The sequence below is a fragment of the Phyllostomus hastatus genome, unplaced genomic scaffold (assembly GCF_019186645.2).
Source record: "Phyllostomus hastatus isolate PE091 unplaced genomic scaffold, TTU_PhHast_1.1 phas_scaffold_755, whole genome shotgun sequence".
In the NCBI taxonomy this organism is placed as follows: domain Eukaryota; kingdom Metazoa; phylum Chordata; class Mammalia; order Chiroptera; family Phyllostomidae; genus Phyllostomus; species Phyllostomus hastatus.
This window is the reverse complement of record NW_025334039.1, coordinates 535,335-555,534: the sequence shown is the minus strand read 5'-3', so window position 1 is coordinate 555,534 and position 20,200 is coordinate 535,335. Positions and strand designations below refer to the sequence as shown.

The 20,200-nt window shown below is 62.3% G+C and overlaps 1 protein-coding gene across 1 annotated transcript; it reads left to right on the top strand.

Moving 5' to 3' along the window:
* The first annotated feature begins 1,289 nt into the window (after nt 1-1,289).
* Nucleotides 1,290-19,936, top strand: MCM5 (minichromosome maintenance complex component 5). The gene is made up of 17 exons (XM_045826515.1): nt 1,290-1,388; nt 1,625-1,799; nt 3,286-3,412; nt 3,493-3,621; nt 5,922-6,094; nt 7,923-8,078; nt 9,813-9,979; nt 10,467-10,638; nt 11,505-11,616; nt 13,204-13,347; nt 13,671-13,736; nt 13,896-14,072; nt 14,653-14,765; nt 16,374-16,502; nt 17,563-17,705; nt 18,612-18,739; nt 19,624-19,936. The coding sequence occupies exons 2-17, from the start codon at nt 1,633-1,635 to the stop codon at nt 19,723-19,725; spliced, it is 2,205 nt and encodes a 734-aa protein (XP_045682471.1). The 5' UTR covers nt 1,290-1,388; nt 1,625-1,632; the 3' UTR covers nt 19,726-19,936.
* The last annotated feature ends 264 nt before the right edge of the window (nt 19,937-20,200 follow it).

Sequence of the window (20,200 nt, the reverse complement as noted above, 5' to 3'; positions counted from 1 at the left end):
CTGGCAAGATGAGAACAAAGCACCTACCTCCTACAGCGGGTGGGAGGGCCAGGCGGTGTCCCAACACCAGCCTCTGCCAGGTGACATCAGAATCCTGGACCCACCCACCCTGGGAGGCCCCGGTTTTGAACACCTGGGGCTGGAGTCTGGATCCTGTTTGTGACAAGCTCCCTGGGAGGTTCTGACATGCAATGAGCTCCAGGAGCAAGGACGTAGGAGACTGTGGGTGCCACGGGTTTCCTGTCTTCCGTGGAAGGGCTTGGGGAGTCATTGTTTGCAGTGGCAAAACAGGAAGGGAGGGAGGGGAAGGGAGAGAAACCTTGAAATCTACCAGCCCGGAAGTGGCTGAATAACTTGTATTCTATTCTTACCATGGAAACAAGTAGCTTGCCTGAGTTAGATCTATGTGCCCATTCAGAGAGACTTCCACGAGGTATCAATGAGAAAAGCCAGTTTCACATTCACTTGCGGTATCCTTTTTATACACTGTAAAAATACACTTTTGAAACACTCGCTGTACATATCGATATACCTTTGTGTGAAGGTGGCAAAGGGAATAAAAAGTTCTTTCCAGTTTGTGTCGGGGTTGGGGCTGAAGAAGCAGGGAGATTATGCAGCCCTTGTTGCTGCTTGAGCATGTGTCGATTTTTGCCAAATCTTGAACCATTTTTCCAGCTAGGTTGGGAATCTCATTGTGAGTTCTCGCAAATTTTAAACATTTACAAATAATTTTAGATCTTCGATGAAAAAACCCCCGAGCACCTCGGGGTTTACGAAAACGTCGCGTTCCAAGTTTGGGATGGCTTTGCGTTAAGGAGACCAGAGGTCATTTATGCCTGATGACTATCCAGCTTTTGGGAGTTGTTAACGGTGAGAACACATGGCAGGTGTGCATGTGGCCTCCCAGCCCCCAGGGGACCTATACCTTCTGAACCCTCGATCCTTTCACCCCGTGGCCCTGAAAGCGGTCTTTTGCTTAGAGACTTTAAGAAAGGTTTCAGAAGCGCACTCTACTGACAGCTCTGCACAACCCCGCCCACCCTCGGCCCGAAGACCCGCCCCTCCGCCATCTTTGCGCTCGGCCCCGCCCCTCCCCTCCCACATCAGAAATTTCGCGCCAAATTTTCTGGCACACAAAATGGAGTCCGGAAAGAGGCCGGGAGGCCTGACGTCATGAGCCCCAAAGCCAATGAGCTTTGGATGCCGGTCCAAGAGGCTGGCTCTAGGGCCCAGAACGGTCCAATTACTGACCGCGAGGCCCAAGCGAACCAATGGGGACGCAGCGGCCGCGGCGCCCGAACGCGGCGTCTCTTTTTTCCCGCGAAACTCGGCGGCGGAGCTTGTGGGTTGCTCGTGTCCCCGGGTCCGTGGAGTGCCGGAAGAGAGAGGTGAGCCCGGTGGGCCTGGGGAGTCGGGACGCGGGGACCCGGCTCCATAGGGGTCGGCAGGCGTCCGCCTCTGGGCGTGCAGTAAGGGCGGCCAAGGGTTTGTCCCGGGGGAACTGGGGTCGGGATCCGGGAACTGGACACCTTGCCCCGCATTCGGAGCCGAGGCCCAGACGTCGGAGCAGAAGGGAGGCCGCGCGCTGTCCCCAGTCTGCTCCAGCCCTTTGTCCCCGCACCAGGTGCAGTCATGTCGGGCTTCGACGACCCCGGCATTTTCTACAGTGACAGCTTCGGGGGGGACACCGCGGCCGATGAGGGCAAAGCCCGCAAGTCGCAGCTGCAGAGGCGCTTTAAGGAGTTCCTGCGGCAGTACCGAGTGGGCACGGACCGCACCGGCTTCACCTTCAAATACAGGTGCGGGCTGGAGCGGGGCGGGAGGGGACGGGCGCCTGCAGCCCCCTCTGCTTGAGGAGCTGTGCACATGCCTCCGCCCACAGCCTTTTGGTGTCTTGCGGGACCCAGATGGGGAAACTGGCAGGGAGGCGAAGGAGCCTGTCCCGTTCTAGGGATTTTGGTCTCAGCGATGCCTCATCAGGCCCCCGCACGTCGTGGGATATGGTTTTGGATATGTCATACTTGCGGTTACCTTTTGAGTGAGTCACCTGTTGAGTCGGCCCCCAACAACCCAGCTAGAGCCACTTGGGCCCTTTGGTTCTTTTACCAGATCTTGTTCCTATGTCTTTGTTGTTATCCCCCGGAGTGTCAGGTGTCTGGGAAACGCAAGTTCTCTGTGGGTGTTACAGATGAAGAGGGGAGTTGTGATTTTCTTCATTCATTCATTCACGCATTCCAATCTTGGAACCGCTGTTGACTGAGCGCCTGCTGCCTGCCAGGTGCTGTTCTGGGTGCTGGGCTGCAGCACTGAACACGCTGGGCAAGGTCCCTGCACCTGGCCCTTGTGTGGCCTGTGATACCGCACCACGCCATGGTTGGCTGTTCACACTCGGGGCACAGGGGTTTGCCGGTCCAGGCTCTGGTGGAGTGACTTCCAAGTGACAGTCTCTCTGGTCCTCCGTTTCTTGGTCAGTAAAATGGGTATAGCCGTTCCTGCCTCCAAGTACTCACGCACCGGCCAGCGTGGCCCTCCTGGGTGCCTGGCCCTGGGCTGGACCCTGACATACCAACAGGAAAGGGTTCGTCCCACGTGCCCTCAAGAAGTCGGTGGGAGCGAGGCACAGAGACCAACAAATCGTTACTTGGTGATCGTCACCTCAGAGGAGTGTAGAAGCGGAGTTAGGAGAGGCTTCCAGAGGAGCTGAAGTTCGGGGTGACCCCGGAGCTGACAGAAGAGTTGTGCGGGAAGTGGCCCACGTAGCGGTTGCACAGGCAGATGTTCGGGTGGCCCGTCACAGCGAGGGCTCTTGGTGCCAGGCTGCCGTGTTGAGTGACTCCTGAGCATAAGGTAGAAGGGGAGAGGGCTCTGTGTAGGCCTGTGGTCCCCAAATGTGCTTTTGGGACAATAGTCCCATGGGGTGCTCTGCATATAGCTTGGTGGGTGACAAGACAGACACGGTGTCTGCTGCCTTGCCTTTGGTCCCCAAGCTCCGAGGTGTGTGCCTTGTCAGCTCCCCCAGGGAGAGTGAAAGGCCCCAAAGAGTCCTGAAACAAGGACTGCTGTGCAGTGAGAGTCTCCCACACTGACCTGTCTCAGAGCCCTGTCTGGGTGCTGAAACATCCTTCCACAGAGCTTTCTGTGGGGGATGCGTCTGCCGGCAGCGGGGAGCCTCTGCAACTCCGTGTGCGTCTGGGGAGGGGAGTGCTGGGGCAGTGCCTCAGCCAGTGTCGGCTTCCTCTCCCCTGCACCCTGCCCCACCTGCACCCTGCCGCCCGCCCACTGCAGGGATGAGCTCAAGCGGCACTACAACCTGGGGGAGTACTGGATCGAGGTGGAGATGGAGGACCTGGCCAGCTTTGACGAGGACCTGGCCGACTTCTTGTACAAGCAGCCTACTGAACACTTGCAGCTGGTGAGTGGGACCCCGCCCCTGCGTCCCCCAGGCCTTGCCCTGCTCCCGTCCCTGACAACCTATCCCTTCCTCCTCTCCAGCTGGAGGAAGCCGCCAAGGAGGTGGCCGACGAGGTGACGCGGCCCCGGCCTGCTGGGGAGGAGGCGCTCCAGGACATCCAGGTCATGCTCAAGTCGGACGCCAGCCCGTCCAGCATTCGCAGCCTGAAGGTGGGTGTGCTCGGAGGCGGGCTGGAGGGCGGCAGGGGCTGCTGCGCGGGGCAGAGGGACTCGGAGGCGGGCAGCCTGGCTGCCGGCTGTGTGAGCCCAGGCAGAACTAGCCCACTGGACAGGTGTCCACAGGCCCTGTGGGCAGAGCGTCACGTTGGGTCCTGGGGAAGCAACGGTGAACTGAAGGGCCCGCTCCCCGTCCTCACGGAGGGCATATGGAAGCTGAGGAAGCTAGTGACCAGCCCCCCGGATCGTTTTAGGTGGTCGTCAGTGCAGTGGCAGAAACTAAGAGGGTGACAAGAAGGTGTGGGGGCCTCTGGGAAAGGTGCAGACGGCTCCTTTGGGAAGGTGGCACCGAGTGGAGATGGGAGGATGAGAACGAGCAGCTGGGGCAGAGCGCTGGGATGGGGTGGGGTGCACAGCCAGTGCAAAGCCGCGGGCGAGAGGGCATGGGGTGACCACGGCCACGGAGGAAGCCAGCGGGCACGGTGGCAATGTAACGAGGAAGCGGGAGAGGTTGGCAGAGCCTGTCTGTCATGCAGCCGTTCATTTATTCAGCAAGTACCTGCCAAGTGGCCGCACTGCCCTAGGTGCTGGGCCGGACCCTCACTTTAGACAGGTGGGGCCTCGCTCCCAGGGAGCTTGCAGGGAGAAACTGGTGCGGAGCAATGAGATGACTTTGGGTGCTGGGACAGGAGTCACAAAGAGAAATTGGGGGCCGTGTGACAGCGCAGAGGGAGGCGGTGGCAGTGGCGGTCGGAGCAGGCCTCTGAGGAAGAGCTGGGTCGGGTCTGAGGGCGTGGCAGCCTGAGGCAGGTGCGGTCCAGGCTCAGGGAGATGCGGGTGCAGAGGCTTGACGTGGGGATGTGGCATGTTTCCAGCAACAGGAAGAAGCCAGTGTGGCCAGACCCCAGGGAGTGAAGGCTGGGGAAAGGGCGGGAAGAAAGGGGTGGAGAGGCTGGGGGCCAGGCCTTTCCAGCTGCAGAAAGGAGCTCGGGTTTGGAGTCACAGTAGGAAGTTGGAAACCAGGGGGCGTTACATAGAAGAACAGACGGACTGCATTTTGGAAGGTCCCTCTGGCCGCCGTGTGGAAGGAGAATTTATGAAGGAGGCAGGAGTGGAAGCCCGAGAGCCGCGAGGAGGATGGGGTGTCAGGGCGTAGTTCCGTCACAAAGCGGGGGGAGTGTGAGAGTCACAGGAGGGGAAGCTGGTGGCTGTGCTTGCTGAAGGCTACAGTGGGGTCCCAGTGTCACCCGTCCGGCTGACAGCCCTCCTCCTCGGGCACCGCACCCACTGGCCCTGCTCTGGCCTTTGCTCGAATCCCACAGTCCTGCAGCTCTGGGGGCGGGGGCGGGCCGTGAAACCTTCCTCGGTGAGCACAACCGACGGCAGGTCTGCCCCAGAGGTGAGGCTGTGGAGCCCGTCAGCTTCTTCTCTGTTCCCGGCAGCAGGGCTTCTCAGCAGTGGGGAGGGGCTCCGGGACCCTGTTCGGAACAAAACTGAGTACACACGGTCTCCCTGTCCTTGGAAGTGGCATTAGGCTTGCCTGTGGGGAGCTGTTTCATCAGAGAGGCCAGCCTCAGCCCCAGCCGGGGACAGGCTTCCTGTTCTCAGACCTGCTGGCAGACACAGTGAAGGGCCCGCTCTGGGCGACAGCTTTCCTGTAGCAGGAGCCCAGGCTGCTCTGGACAGGTCCCTTGTCAGGGGCGCCTGGGAGGCCCGGGCCAGGGCACCCCCGTCCTCTCCAGCTCTGGAATTCTGCAGTGGCAGGACCCCTGCAGCTCTGTGGATTGTTTTCCAAAAACGTGCTCTCTGGTCTGGCGGTGTGAACAGCCCCAGTCTGCCTGTGGGCCGTGGCAGGCGCGTGCGGCTCTGGCCTCGATTACCAAGGGGGACCGGCCTCCTTTCCATGTTTCTCCCTCCCCAGCGCCGGCCGGGCTCTGGAGGGAAGGGCATCAGCATGGACCTGCTGCCTGCCCGTCTGTCCAGGAAAAGCTACTGGGGGTGGGGAAGGACAGATGATGGGAGAAACTTGCCTTGTTTTTTGGTTTTTATTGTAAAATGCCACAATAAGGTGGACTGGTGTAAGGGATCCCATGTATCTTCACCCAGATCTAATGGTTGTTAACGTTCTGCTTTGCTTTCTCTTTTTCTTCTCTTTGCTAAAGTGTTTTCAAAGTAAGTTGCAGGCACGGCATTTTTACCCCTGAATATTTCGGTGTTCCTTACAAACTTTCACGCACACTCGCACGTGCACCTGGCTCCCTGTAACCAGCCGCCCTCCGATGGTTCCCTTGCAGTCGGACATGATGTCGCACCTGGTGAAGATCCCCGGCATCATCATCTCGGCCTCCGGGGTCCGCGCCAAGGCCACCCGCATCTCCATCCAGTGCCGCAGCTGCCGCAACACCCTCACCAACATCGCCATGCGGCCCGGCCTGGAGGGCTACGCCCTGCCCAGGAAGTGCAACACGTGAGTGGGCCTGGAGCGGCCTCCGGGGCTGTGAGGGGTGGGGACCCTGCCTCACATCGGGGAGGGGCCGGGCAGGCCGCGCCCGGCAGGAGGGGCGCAGCACTGACACCCTGGGGCTCGGGGCTCTGCACCGTGGTGCCCTCTGCAGTGGTGGGTTCCGCCCCCACGAGGACACCTGGACGACCCCTGTGGGGAGCCCAGGGCCGGGAGGGGAAAGCGGTTCAGAGGGACGGGTCTGTCTGCAGTCTTCTGAAGCAGACTGGCGTGCTGGGCTGCACCCAGAGTCCCCAGGAGCACAGCCACTCGCTGGTTTGTGCCTGTGGCCTCGTTTGCACTGCAAAGGCAGAGTGTGTGTGGCTTCGGGGCCCTGAAGATGCCTCCGGTCGGCCCCTCACAGAGAACCACTGCCCAGCCCCGGTCTGGAGGCCCCGCCCTCCCTCCCCGGCTGCTCTTTCTTGGCCGCCAGCTTCCTGGACCCAAGGGCCACAGTGCCCCAGGCAGGGTCCAGCCCCCCCCCTTTTCTGTGTCCTCCAGGTGACCTTACGTTGTTAGATGTGGTCCATGTGCAGAGGACACTCGGGCTCAGATTCGGCTGTCTGCCAGGCCACCCAATTCCCAGATTGGAACTGGTCCCGTGTCTCACATGGAACTGATCCTGCCCCATCCCCACAGCTGCCCACACCCCCCCCCCCACCCTCCCACCCCGAGAGGGAGACACCGTGGCTTTGGGTGTCCAGGCCCAAGTCCTTGGTCTCGTGGTGTTTGTTTCCGTTGTGCATCCAGACACGCAGGGGTCCTTCTGGCTCTGCCCGTAAGTCTGTGTGGGAGACGCAGACCAATCCTGCCGCCTCTGGCGTGGCTCCGTGCTGTTGTCTGCTCTCTCCCGCAGCCTTGCAAAGCCTCCTCCCTGACCCCTGTGTCCACCCCCGTCCCCAGTCAGGTGACCCCGCTGCAGGTGCTGCAGTCATCTCCGTCTGACCCAAAGCTGAGGCCCGCTGTGCCCGGTACCACCTGGCCCCGTCCGATCTCCCTGCCCCTCCAGGCCCAGCTGTGCTGCCCCGTCTGTTCCAGGAATACACGTAGCCCCCTCCTGGCCAGGGGCCCCTGAGCTTGCTGCCTCCTCTGCCCAGAACTTCCTTTCCTCCGACCTCCGCAGTCTGTGGCCTCACTTCTTCCTTTGTCTTTCCCCACACCTCTGCCCCCGACCTGCCATCTCGGTGTGCACCTATGTGGCCGCCCTTTCTCCCCGGCCTGCGTGCGCGCACAGAGCTGCCCGTCACCCTGTCACGTGGCTACTTGCTGGTGTGTCTTCCAGCCCCCGCCAACTAGGACCCAGGCTTCGAAGGAGCAGGGGCTTCTATTCACTGCCGTGTCCCTGGCACCTGGAATGGTGCTGGTGCTTTGCTGCGATACTGCTGTGGTAGTTAGTGGTTTCATTACGTACGGGCATGTAGAGGCCTAGATCCTGCAGATGGTCTCAGTGTGCCAGACCCCCAGGGATCCTGGGACTCGAGTGGGTTTAGTAAGATCGTTGGCAGTCTGGCCCCTCTTTACCTGTGGGGACACCGAGACCCCGTGAGGGGCTGGGAGTGGGACTTGTCTGCCTCCCAGCAAGTTCATGGAGGAGTCTGGCCTGGAGCAGGTCTCCCCACTGCTGACCTAGTGTCCAGCCCCCACAGACCTGCCCTTTGAGGGCCTTTCCCGGCTCACGGAGGCCCTTGATCTGCTCGCCACGCCTCCCATTCCTGGCGGCTGGCTCCTGGTAGGGGCTCCGTGGGCTCTGGCTTCTCAGGGTAGCTCTGGTGACCCTGCCTTCTCCCCCCTGCAGGGAGCAGGCCGGGCGCCCCAAGTGCCCGCTGGACCCGTACTTCATCATGCCCGACAAGTGCAAGTGCGTGGACTTCCAGACCCTGAAGCTGCAGGAGCTGCCTGACGCGGTGCCCCACGGGGAGATGCCCAGACACATGCAGCTCTACTGCGACAGGTGAGGTGGGCAGGGGCTGGGCGGCACCCTCGAGGGCAGCCAGCTGTCCCTGGCTGTCCCTAAACTGGTGCTGGGGTGGACCGTCCAGCGTTGGGGGGTGGGGGAGGAGAGATGACTGGTTCGGGGACTCTTGCTCTGTGCCCAGGGCTCCCTGTAGTTTTGTCTCCCTGTCACCTGCTGGGGCGCGTCAGCCCCCGTCCTGCAGATTGAGAGCACGTCACTGACTGTGGTGGAGCTTTGAGCCTGTGTTTCTCCCGGGAGACGCTGTCCCGCCCTCTCAGAGCTGGGAGGCTCCAGGTGGCACAGTAGACCACCAGCAGCTGGGAGGGCCTCGTCCCAGCCTGCCCCCGCCCCCGCCCCGCTGTGAAGAGTCTTCCTTGGGTTTCGTTGAGCGACTGGAAGGAGGGAGAGGGGGCCGAGTCGAGGCCTGGCCGCCCACGGTGGCGTAGGCAGAAGTGTCGGAGGTGCTGACCGGGGCTCTGAGCTGGGGCCCACACTGGTGTTTGGGGGTGTCAGTGTCTCCCCGGAGCAGACCTGCGGGTGTCGGTAGCTGCTTTGGGACAGTAGCATGTGTAGAAGTCGGACTCCTGGGCAAGCTGCACGAACATGCTGGGCCTCTCAGTGTTCTCACCAGTACAACGGGGACCAATCACGACAGTCCCTAATCTCTCATCGGGCTGTGGTGAGATTCAAACGGGAAAATGCATGTCAGATATTGAGCTCAGTTTCTGACACAAGCTAAGTATCCATCACACACTAGATTTTCTCCACGCATTTCTTGACCCACAGCTTCTCGGTGGGCGCAGGAAGAGAGGAGTCTCAGAGTCCAGCGTTCACGGTGGCGGCGCCAGCCCTTCGTAGGCCGTGGCAGTCTCTGGCGCAGGGAGCACTTCGTGTCTGTGGCCTCGCCTGACCCACCGCGGTTGAGGGGTCGGGTAAAGGGTCGGCATCCCCCCAGCCTCCGAGGCGCAGCGACCTCCGCGGCCACACAGCCCCTAAGTGGCAGCGTGCGGGTGCACGTCCGAGTGTTCCCTCCACGCCGCGCTGACTCCGGCTGGAGGGACTTGGGCTTCCTTGTTTCAACATCTTATTTTCCAAAAGAGGATGAGAAAGTCCAGAGGCCAAACGGCTTGGCCGAGCCTGCAGGGCCATGAGGAGGCAGAGTAGGGCAGTGGCGCTTGCGGGGGGGGCGCTGCGGAAGGAAGGCTTCCCTGGAGGTGGCGAAGGGGGCAAGGGTGACAGGAGAAGATGGAGCTCTTTGTTTTTTATTTTCATTTCACTTTTGCCTTTTGCATCTTCCTTAATTATAGTATGTTCAGTGTTGTTTTCTATTATGTCAGGTGTGCAGCGTAGCGAATAGACATTCATTCACTTTGAGATGGGGCTTCTGAGGGCTCGGGGCGGGCCAGCATCGGGCCTCCTCCCCAACCTCCAGCAGCGGAGCGTGAGCCTGTGAAGGCAGTGGCAGCGGGAGGGGCGGGCCACCGCCGTGACCAGGGTTGTCAGCATCGTCCTCCGAGCAGCGGAGCCCCCCGGGCACGGGGCGGGCTGTGGTGAGGGGAGAGGGCCCCGCTTTCTGGCCCCATGGGGATGGGGAGATCTGGAGCCAGCTCAGGTGGTGAGGCTCCGGTGGACGTGCTGCGGTGGGCCGTGTGATGAGGTGGGTGGGATCAGAACACTGTGTCTGCCCCAGGCCCTCACCTGCTTTCCGCTTCTCCCCCATCATCCTCTCAGGTACCTGTGTGACAAGGTCGTCCCCGGGAACAGGGTCACCATCATGGGCATCTACTCCATTAAGAAGTTTGGCCTGTCCTCCAGCAAGGGCCGAGACAGGGTGGGCGTGGGCATCCGCAGCTCCTACATCCGGGTCCTGGGCATCCAGGTGGACACAGATGGCTCCGGTGAGTTGGTTGTGGGGCTCTGCCTGGCCCCGCCAGCAGGCTGTGCTGTGCCCTGGGCTGAGCCCATGTCTCTGCTACGTCATTGTTGGGCCTGTGCTCCCCTCCCCCACCACCCCCACTCTTCTGCATGGTGTTCAGGGTAAGTGATGCTGTTGTAACCAAAGGCACCACGTCAGTCCTCGGCTGAGAACCCTCCACCCCTCTTAGCAAGGTGGAAGACTCCCAGGAGTCCCCAAGTTTCCCCACAGCTTGGCCCTCAGCTCCTCTGACTCCTCCCTACTCTTCTTCTCACTCACTGGACCCTGGACCACGCAGGCCCACTCCTGAGGGGAGAACCAGGCTCTGTCTTTGTGCTGACATTTGCGCCGTCTTGACTCTGAGGACCCTCCCTTCTGAGACGCCCTGAGCAGGGCCCAGGCCAAGGCAGGGGGCTGGAGCTGGTTCCCCCTCACACAGCTCTCATGCACCCTCTCCCCGCCCCACCCAGGCCGCAGCTTTGCCGGGGCTGTGACCCCACAGGAGGAGGAGGAGTTTCGGCGGTTGGCTGCCCTCCCCAACATCTACGAGGTCATTTCCAAGAGCATCGCCCCCTCCATCTTTGGGGGCATGGACATGAAGAAGGCTATCGCCTGCCTACTCTTTGGGGGTTCCCGAAAAAGGTAGAGGTTCAGGTCCCCCGGGTCTGGGGCTGGGGCGGTGACTCGGCCCACAGTGGGGGAGCTTCCAGATGGTCAGACGTGGGTGCTCTCATTGCCCAGGGCTCTCCGCCCTGCCTGCCACGCAGGCCCGTGCCCAGCCCCCAGGCTCCTTGTCAGCTGGCTGGGGGCTGGCCTCTGATCTCTCCAGAGAGCACCCCGCCCAGCTCTGGCTGGGGGGGGGGGGTGGATTGAAGAGGACCTGGCGGGTACCATGGGGAGAACTCTGGGTTTGCGGTCTGGAGGCCAGAGATGAAATCTCTGCTGGGCTGCTTATTTTCTGTGTGGCCTTGGGCGGGAGAGATTACCTCTCTGAACCCACGTTCCCACGTGGACGTGACAGGTGACAAACCTGGCACTCACAGGGCACCCCGTGTCCGTTCTAAGGGCTAATGTGTGTCTGAGACCCAGTCCATCCCCATAACCTTGTGAGAAATCTGTGATCATGCCCATTTTACAGATGAAGAAACTGAAGTGTAGAGGCCTAAGGGAGCCTGCCCACGTGGTGCTGGTTCGAGTGTTTCCCCCCCCACCGGCAGCTCCCTTGCTTTTTTTCTGTCCAGCTACCAGGGGTGTTTATTCAATGCGCGCTGTGAGCACCCCAGCCCAGCCCCAGGGGCTGGGTTCCTTTGACCCTCCCCTCCCTGGGAGGCAGGTGACCGTGGGTGAGGCTGGGGGGGGCATGGGCTGTGACCGTGGTCTCAGGCCTGGGCCCCTGCCTCTCCCCTTGCTCCGAGGCCCGTAAGAGTCGGGGCCAACTGCCTGCCCACCCACCACTCTGACCGGCCTGAGTCCCAGCCCTCCGCACCCACCTGCTCGTCTTCCCCCAGGCTCCCCGACGGACTGACTCGCCGAGGGGACATCAACCTGCTGATGCTGGGGGACCCGGGGACGGCCAAGTCCCAGCTGCTGAAGTTCGTAGAGAAGTGTTCTCCCATCGGGGTGAGTGCGGGAGGGGCTGCTCTCTCTGGCTGCCGCATTAGGAAGGAAGGCTGCAGAGCAGGGCCACTCGGTCCCCTGGGTCCTCGTGGTGGGCAGGACCACCCAGAATCTCTTCCTCACCCCCCTTGGTTGTGGCCAGGTGGCACAGGAGGACAGGAGGGAGGGAGTCAGCAGGCGGGTGTGATCTTGGGGTGGGGTACAGAGCACCGGACGAGAGTCAGGGTGGGGTTTGGGTTTCCGCCTGGCCAGTCATGGGCCGTGGACCTTAAGCAAGTCCCCTGAGCTCCCGGAGCCTCCGTTTATTGTCCATGCAGCGAACCGTGGCTCTGGTCATCGTCACGGCTGAAGGCAAGGGCAGGCGCTGCGTGAAGTGCTTTGTGTAGGCTTACTCGCGTACCCTGCACCTCAGCTCTGCGGTAGGCGCTGGGGCCGCGTCCTGTGGGCGAGGAGACTGGGATGGAACAGCCAAGCGTCTCGCTAGTGAGAGCTCGCACAGGGGTCTGAGCACAAGGGTGCACAGCGGGGCCTCTGCAGGGACGGCGGTGTCTGTGCATCAGAGGGGCGAGGAGGCCTGCCTGCCGGGTCCGGTGGGACGGGAGGTACAGGTGGGGGGTGGACTCTGGACAGGTGAGAGGTGTGCCAAGTGCTCTGTGCCAGGCTGTCCAGCAGAAGTGTGTGTGAGCTGCAGGTGTGAGCCACAGGTGTGATTTAAATGTTTCTAGTAGCTGCATTAAAAAAATGGTATAAAACAAGTGAAATTAATGCTGGTAATATTGTTTAATCCAATATACTTTTTTAAAAAGATTTTACTTATTTTTAGAGAGAGGAGGAGGGAGGGAGAAAGAGAGGGAGAGGAACATCAATGCATGGCTGCCTGTCGTGCGCCCCCTACTGGGGGACCTGGCCTGCAACCCAGGCCTGTGTCCTGACTGGGAACTGAACCAGCCACCCTCTGGTTCACAGCTTGCGCTCAATCTACTGAGCTGCACCAGTCAGGGCTCATCCAGTATACTTAAAGTATTTCAACATAGAGCTTAATATAAAAAATACCAAGGAGATACTTCACTGTTTTAGCTACTTTTTTAGTGCTGTTTGAAACCTGTGTGTATTTTGCACTTAAGCACGTCTCAGTTTGGACGTTGGCACCTGGAGGGCCCGGGGGCCTGCAGATCTTTACAAAGATGGCATGGGAGTCGGGTCGGGGGAGCTTTCTCCTGGGAGTCAGAGGTCTGTCACGGTGTCGAGGGCACCTGGAAGTGTGCTGCTCCTGTCCTCTGGGCCTCACCTCGCTCCCAGTGACCCAGGCCCCTGAGGCCTACTTTGTGGGGCCGTGGCAGGGCTCAGCTGGGACTCAGGGCCCTGGTGGGGCTCGGCATGGGCTCAGCGGGGACTCGGGGTGTGGTGGGTTGTCCAGCAGGGGCGAGCCTCCAGGGCAGACGGGCCGGTGACCCCCTCGTCCAGAGGGAGGCTCCCCGAGTCCTGTTCTGTCCCCTGTAGCCAGCTGTGATGTGTGGCCTTGACTTGGTGGGGTCAGAGCGTGGAAGCTGTGCTGGGCCCTGACCCCCCCGGCCCCATGCCGCCCCCCAGGTGTACACGTCCGGGAAAGGCAGCAGCGCGGCAGGCCTGACAGCCTCGGTGATGAGGGACCCCTCGTCCCGGAACTTCATCATGGAGGGTGGAGCCATGGTCCTGGCTGACGGCGGGGTCGTCTGTATCGATGAGTTTGACAAGGTGAGGGTGACAGGTGCGGGAGGGTGTGGACTCCTAGGCCCGGGCAGCATAGAATGGGGACTGGTATTCAGTGCCCTGCCTGTCCCTGTAGGGCAGCTGGGAGGCAGCTTGTCCTCTTTTCCACATCTGGGGAGTGGGCGGGGGGAGAGCTGAGCCCACACAGTTGTCACCAGGATGAGAGGTGACCGGTTCCTGCTGTTGGCCTGGCCTGAAGCCGGGACCTGGGACGGCCGTGCTGTAGCTTTCCTGTCGGCCCTGCTCCCCCTGCCGGCCCTGCTCCCCGCCCCTCGCCCGGTCTGACAGACGCCCCCTCCCCTGCTCAGATGCGCGAGGACGACCGCGTGGCCATCCACGAGGCCATGGAGCAGCAGACCATCTCCATCGCCAAGGTGAGGGGCCTCCCTGGCAAGCCCTCTCGGCCGAGGCGCCGCCTGGGCTGGCGCGCCTGGGGTGCCTGCCCAGGCGTCTGCGGCCGCGGCAGCAGGCCAGGGGTGGTGCGCACGAGTCCTCCTCTCTGATCCGTCGTCCGCCCTCACCGTCCCCCTCAGGCCGGGATCACCACCACCCTCAACTCCCGCTGCTCTGTGCTGGCTGCTGCCAACTCCGTGTTCGGCCGCTGGGATGAGACGAAGGGGGAGGACAACATCGACTTCATGCCCACCATCCTGTCCCGCTTCGACATGATCTTCATCGTCAAGGACGAGCACAACGAGGAGAGGGACGTGGTGAGTCGGGGCCGCCGGGCGCCAGGGGCTCCAGCCAGTCCCACGGCTCTGGGGGAGGGCGGGCGGGGGCACGGCTGGCGTCCTGACCGTCAGCTGCGGCCCGAAGTGGGCGGCCACGGCAGCAGCGGTTGGGGACGGCAGAGAATGCCCGAGCTAGGGTGCGGAGTTCCGTCTCTCCTGTGAGTGGTGCGCCCTGTGGTCAGGGTAGACCTCTCCCCTGGGTGCAAGTGACAGGCCCGCACCCAGTGCTGGTGAGTAGGTTCGGAAAGGAACTCGGTGGCTTGCGTAGTGGGCGAGCCCAGAGGGGTGGGGCCCTGTGGGATCCAGGTCGTGGTGTTGGAGCAGGGCTCCTGTCTCTGCTGCTCTCTGCTCCCTCCGTGGGGAGTGAGTTCTCGGGCAGCTGCCGCCCGGGTGGCCACCCCAGGATGTTGTCTCAGCAGCTGACGGCCCCAGGGAAGGAGGGGCCGGCCCTGTTCCATTGGTTAGAGTCCCACCAGCTCCATCCCTGCCTCCTTGACTTCCGTTGGGACCCAGGCTTGGGGGGCCCGCTGGCTGACCCGGGGTCCCCTCTGCCTGCCAGATGCTGGCCAAACACGTCATCACTCTGCACGTGAGTGCGCTGACCCAGACCCAGGCTGTGGACGGCGAGATCGACCTGACCAAGCTGAAGAAGTTCATCGCCTACTGCCGCGCGTGAGTCCTGCACGCGGGCCCGTGGGCTGGGGCTGCCCGGCCCCCTGCAGTGGGGCAGAGAACCCCGTTCCCTGGGCCTGCTCCTCGGGAAGGATGCCTGAGACGATGCTGTTCTGTGAGCTTCAGCTCTGCTGAACCTGCTCTGCTGCCTTCTGACCTCACACAGGTCACTCTGTGGCTGTCGGCCTCAGTTGCTCTGTCTCCAAAGCGAGGGTGTAGGACTTAGATGGTCCCGAAGGCCCCCTCCCCCGTGACATTCAGGGAGGTGAGGCAGTGTGGTCAGTGTGAACATGGGCTCTGGGTAGTGCCCGCCCCCACTGAGTGACCTTAGGCCAGTCACGTGACCTCTGAGCCTTGTTTTCCCCGGGTTGGTGTTTACTGGGGCTTTTGTAAGGATTGCCCAAGACCATGAGTAAGTGTGTGGCACAGCCCTGTATCCAGTAAACGCTCAGTAAGTGGCAGTTGTGTCTTTAATTACTGTTATTGTTACTGATGGTCAATAATAGTGTGGTACATAATAGGGTCATTGTTCTGTGCCAGGTGTCACTCTGAATATTTTATGGACAAGTAAACTCTAGCCCTTGCCCCTAACCTATAAGACTGGTGTATCACTGTTCCAGTTTATAGATAGGGAAGCTGAGACAAAGGTTAAATAACTTAGTCGAGGTCACAGGGAGGAGGTAGTGGAGCCAGGATCTGAACCTAGGTACCTGGCTCCAGAGGCCATGCTTTAGGCACTGTGCTAGGGTTTTTGACGTATGCCCCGCTGTCTCATTGGAGCCGGAACCCCAGGGAGGTGGGGGGGTCTTTGGGGGCTCCTTCGATGGGAGGTGAGCGCTTCCGTTGTGCGGGCCCCGACTCACAGCCCTCTCTGGGGTGGTGGGCCGCGTGGAGCCCGGTCGTTTCTGGGTCTTCTCCAGCTCTGAGCTCCTCCTCGTGGCCTCGGGGAGCTTGCTCCCTCCCGCTGGCCTTGGTCTCTCCGAATCCCCAGGGTGAGGGCCGAATCCCCAGGGTGTGAGGGCCGGGTCAGGAGATCGGAGGCTTCCCCGAAATCACTGTCAGCCGAGCTGCTGGGGGTCGGGGGCCCTGCACGTGGGTAGACCCCAACCGATTGGACGCCCCCGCTGTGCGCCCTCCCTGCTGGGAGAGCCGAGTGCTCCCTGCCCCTGGGCAGCAGCCCCGGCCAGGCCTCTCGTGGGTGTCATTGCCCATCACGTCCTGATGTGTTGGGCGGTGGAGAGGTTCGGCGGCGAGGACCGCTGGGAGCCTGCTGTCCGGGGACGCTGGGCCGCGTGATGTTGCCGGTGTTCTGCGCTGCGGACGAGGCCACCCCCCCCTTCACAACAAGCCACGTGTCATCTCGCAGGAAAGAGGGGTGGTCGACAGCCCCTGCAGATGGGCCCGGCCTTTCTCCCCGTTTTCTGGCGAAGGGGCCTGTTTTTCTCTGCCCCTGCTGGTCTCTGTGGCACGTGTTCATAGCCCAGATCTTACTTAAACCTTTCCCAAACGCTGCGTCCCGCCTGTTGGGGGAGGTGTGTGACTGTAAGCCGGCAGGGGCAGGGACGTGTCCTTCCTGGCCTCATGGCAGCTGCTCCCGTCGTTCTGCAGGAGGTGTGGCCCCCGGCTGTCCGCGGAGGCTGCGGAGAAGCTGAAGAACCGGTACATCCTCATGCGGAGTGGGGCCCGTCAGCACGAGAGGGACAGCGAACGCCGCTCCAGCATCCCCATCACCGTGCGGTGAGCTGGCGGGCTGGGCTGGGCTGGGCTGGGCTGGGTGTGCGGGCCGCACGTTACAGGCAGGGCGTGCCCGGCAAGGGGGACCGTGGCCATTGCCAACCACACAGCGCAGGCTCTGGGTAAGGCCTCCTGGGCAGGGAGCGGTCCTTTCGGAGTGGGAACAGTGGTCTCCCTGGTCGTCTGTATTTCTTGGTTTATGTAAGGTCAGGAAAACCTAGAACCTTCTTTTCTGGATGCTGCCTGGCTTTCCCCACTGCCGGGAAGCCCAAGGGTGAGGGACAGACCAGGCCTGTGAGTCAGGAGACCTGGGTCCTCGCCTCTGGCCCACCGTGTGCCTGCAGGGAAATGGCTTTCCTTCTCTGGGCTTCAGTTTTCTCGGCTCCCGACTCTCTCCATCCGTGTGAGTTAAAGGGTCGAGTGTAGTGGTCAGGAGCTCGGGCCTGCTGGGTTGGAACCCTGCCTTCAGCACCGGTTAGTCAGAAGTGGGTCTGACCGTGTATGAAGGGAAACCCAAGGAATGTGGTCTCAGTGAGCTGGAAGTTTGTTCCCCTCTTCGGTAAAGCATCCGAGGGAGTAGTGGTCCGGGGCTGTTGTGGTGGCTCTTGTCATCGGCAGCCTGGGTTCCTTCAGACTCGCCTTTATCCTCGTAGTCCAGGATGGCTGTTGAAGCCTCATCCATCACCTCTGCGTCCCAGGCAGCGGGAGAGGAGGGAAAAGAAGGGCCCACCTTTTAAGGACACTTTCTAAAGTTTCTGTAGAATGTTTGGACATAGAACTTGTTGGCCACACCTGAGTTGCACAGACGCACTAGGTGCAGGAGAGACCGGGAAATAAATGTCTTTTAGCCGGGTGTCACGTGCCGCAGCAAAGGTCAGGGCTCATTACTGGGGAGGAAAGGAAGGGGGGTCGTGACAGGTCACGGGACAGCCTGTGCTGTCCCCTGCAGTCTTACTCCCCTGGGCAGGCACCACCTGGTGTCACGAGGCACCACCTGGTGTCGGGATGGGTGGGGGAGGGGTGTGGGCTCCGGCCACCACGTTGCCCCTTCGCCCCCACACAGGCAGCTGGAGGCCATTGTGCGCATTGCGGAGGCCCTCAGCAAGATGAAGCTGCAGCCCTTCGCCACGGAGGCGGACGTGGAGGAGGCCCTGCGGCTCTTCCAGGTGTCCACGCTGGACGCCGCCTTGTCAGGCACCCTGTCGGGTGAGCGGGCGCGGGCTGGGGGCTGGGGGCTCCTGGGCTGGGGAGCAGGCTGCAGGCCTGGAATGTTTGTTGCTCCTCTGTACCTGCTTCCTTCCTGCTTCCTCGCCCGGCCGTCCTCCTCCAGGGTGGGAGTTCTCTCCGCACCCTCGGACACAGCCCTCCTGGGCCGGTTCGTTCGGAACGGGTGCGGCTTCGTCGTGGGCCGAGGACAGCCGTCCGCACCCCTGTAAAGCTCGCTCTCTCGTTTTACTCTCAGCTGCCCTGGAAGCCAGGCTGGCCACTCCGTCCTTCCCTCCCTGGAGACGGGAAGGCTGGCCCTCGGGTCTCCTCGGGGCGCCCGAGGCCACTGCTTGGCTGGCATGCCAGCGTTTCGGCCCTGGGCCTGCCTGGGCCACCGCGCTGAGGACCCCCCCACCCGCGCCCGCTGCAGGCTCAGCCCGTCTGCAGCCCTCCCGGAGCCCTGATGGCGCGGGCCTCTCGGGGGCGACTCCCCCCTCCCTGCAGACAGGAGTCGGCTCCGTGTGTCTGCACAGCCCGCCAGTGGCTGCTGCTCTAACCAGAGTCAGAGCGAACCCTATGCCATGCCTGCAGGGGCCCCCCGAGGACTGGGCTCTGACCCAGGTGGGGTGTCCCTGCCTCACGTCTCTGTGCCTGCCGTTGCCTCCGCCTGGAGTGTCCTCCCCACCCTGTGTTCGCCCTGTCCCCTCGTCTCTTCGGCCCTGTCCTCCGTCGGGCCCTTGCTTCCCCAGCACGCTCTGTCCCTCTGCCTCTCCATTTCTCTCCTGGGTCTGGCTCTAGCCGCTCTTCCTTGGGGTAGAGGCCTCCATGTCTCCAAGCCCCCGCTGTGGGCGGGACTGATAGCCCCGGCACCGGTCCCACCCACCTGCCCCCTTCTCGTGCCCACAGGGGTGGAGGGCTTCACCAGCCAGGAGGACCAGGAGATGCTGAGCCGCATCGAGAAGCAGCTCAAGCGCCGCTTTGCCATCGGCTCCCAGGTGTCTGAGCACAGCATCATCCAGGACTTCACCAAGCAGGTAAGGTGGGCCTTCACTGCGTCTGGCGGGGAGGGGTGGGTGCCCGTGGCCCGGTTCCCATCCACCAGCACCAGTGTCCCATTGTCTGGCGCATGGGGCTTTGGTGGGGCTGCTGCTCCTCATCCCAGACCTGGGCCGGTCGTGCCTCCCCCGCGGGACTGCTGCAGCCTGGGGCAGGGCCGGTTTTCTGTCCTGTGAGGGGGAGGGGACAGGTGACTGGGGTTCTGGTGGAGCCACGCTCAGGCTTCTCCCTGCCCTCCCGTCTGTCTGTCCCCCCAACCCTGGCTTTTGTGGGGGGGATGAGCAGAGACAGGTGGGTGGGCCTCTCAGGTCCCTGGGGACCCCATAGAGAGGCACTGGCCCTGCGGATGCTGTGGGGAACTGGTCTCCACCTTTAAGTCTCAGGAACAGTCCCGGTGCCTGTTCTCGGCCCCCCCGTCACGGACACCATCTCCCTCTGGTCCTTAGGGCAGTGTTGTGCTGCAGGGGGAGCCGTGCCCACTCTGTGGGCGAGCGCACCGAGGCCGAGAGAGCACGTCTCAGGAGCTTGAGTTCTAGGGTCAGGCGGGCCACTTAGTTGCTGTGCGGCTGAGCATGTGACGGAGCTCCTCTCTGCCTCAGTTTCCTCCGCTGTGCAGTGGGGGTGGGAACAGTGCCGGCTGCACAGGGGCTGTGGCGACGGAGTGAGTTGTGTTTGTGAAGACTGAGCAGTGCCCGGTGCGTGGTAGGCGGTCAGGAAGTGTGAGCCCTCACGATCACAGGACACGGGGAGTGACGGAAAGTTCCCTGTGAGCAGGGGGCTCCACAGGGCCCCGTGGGCGGGCTGGTAGGGGTCCTGGGGTCCCCTTGGGAAGCAGCTCCCGCATCCGGCCTTGTGTCCGCAGAAATACCCGGAGCACGCCGTCCTCAAGGTCCTGCAGCTCATGCTGCGGCGGGGCGAGGTCCAGCACCGCATGCAGCGCAAGGTCCTCTACCGCCTCAAGTGAGCCCGCGCCGCCGCCGCTGCCTCCCCGCCGCTGCCGTCTCCGGAACTGCCCTCCGGCGCTCCTCTGGCCCTGGACGGGGGCCCACCCGGCCCAGAGGAAGGGGCTGCCCTGCGCTGCTCACTGCCTCTGCACGTTGGGCCCAGACGGGGCCAGGAACTGAGCTTTTGGAGCCATTGTAGCAATAAAGCCGTGTGTGTGTTTGTGTGTGTGTGTGTGTACATGTGGACTTCTGCTGGGTTTCCGACCTGCATCTGCTGCTCGGGCTCCTGGGCAGGGCTCTGTCCTCTGTGGTCCAGGTGCTCTGTGGGGTGATGGGGCTGGTTTCTCGCTGGCCCTGGCGGGAGTTCAGCAGGGTCCGTGTGTGTGGGAGTGGGAGGTATGGGTTTGCAGTCGGACTGGCTGGATTCTCCCAGCCTTTCTGCCTCAGTTTCCTCGTCTGCAGTGGGGTTGTGGTACGGCTGCTGAGGATGAGTGG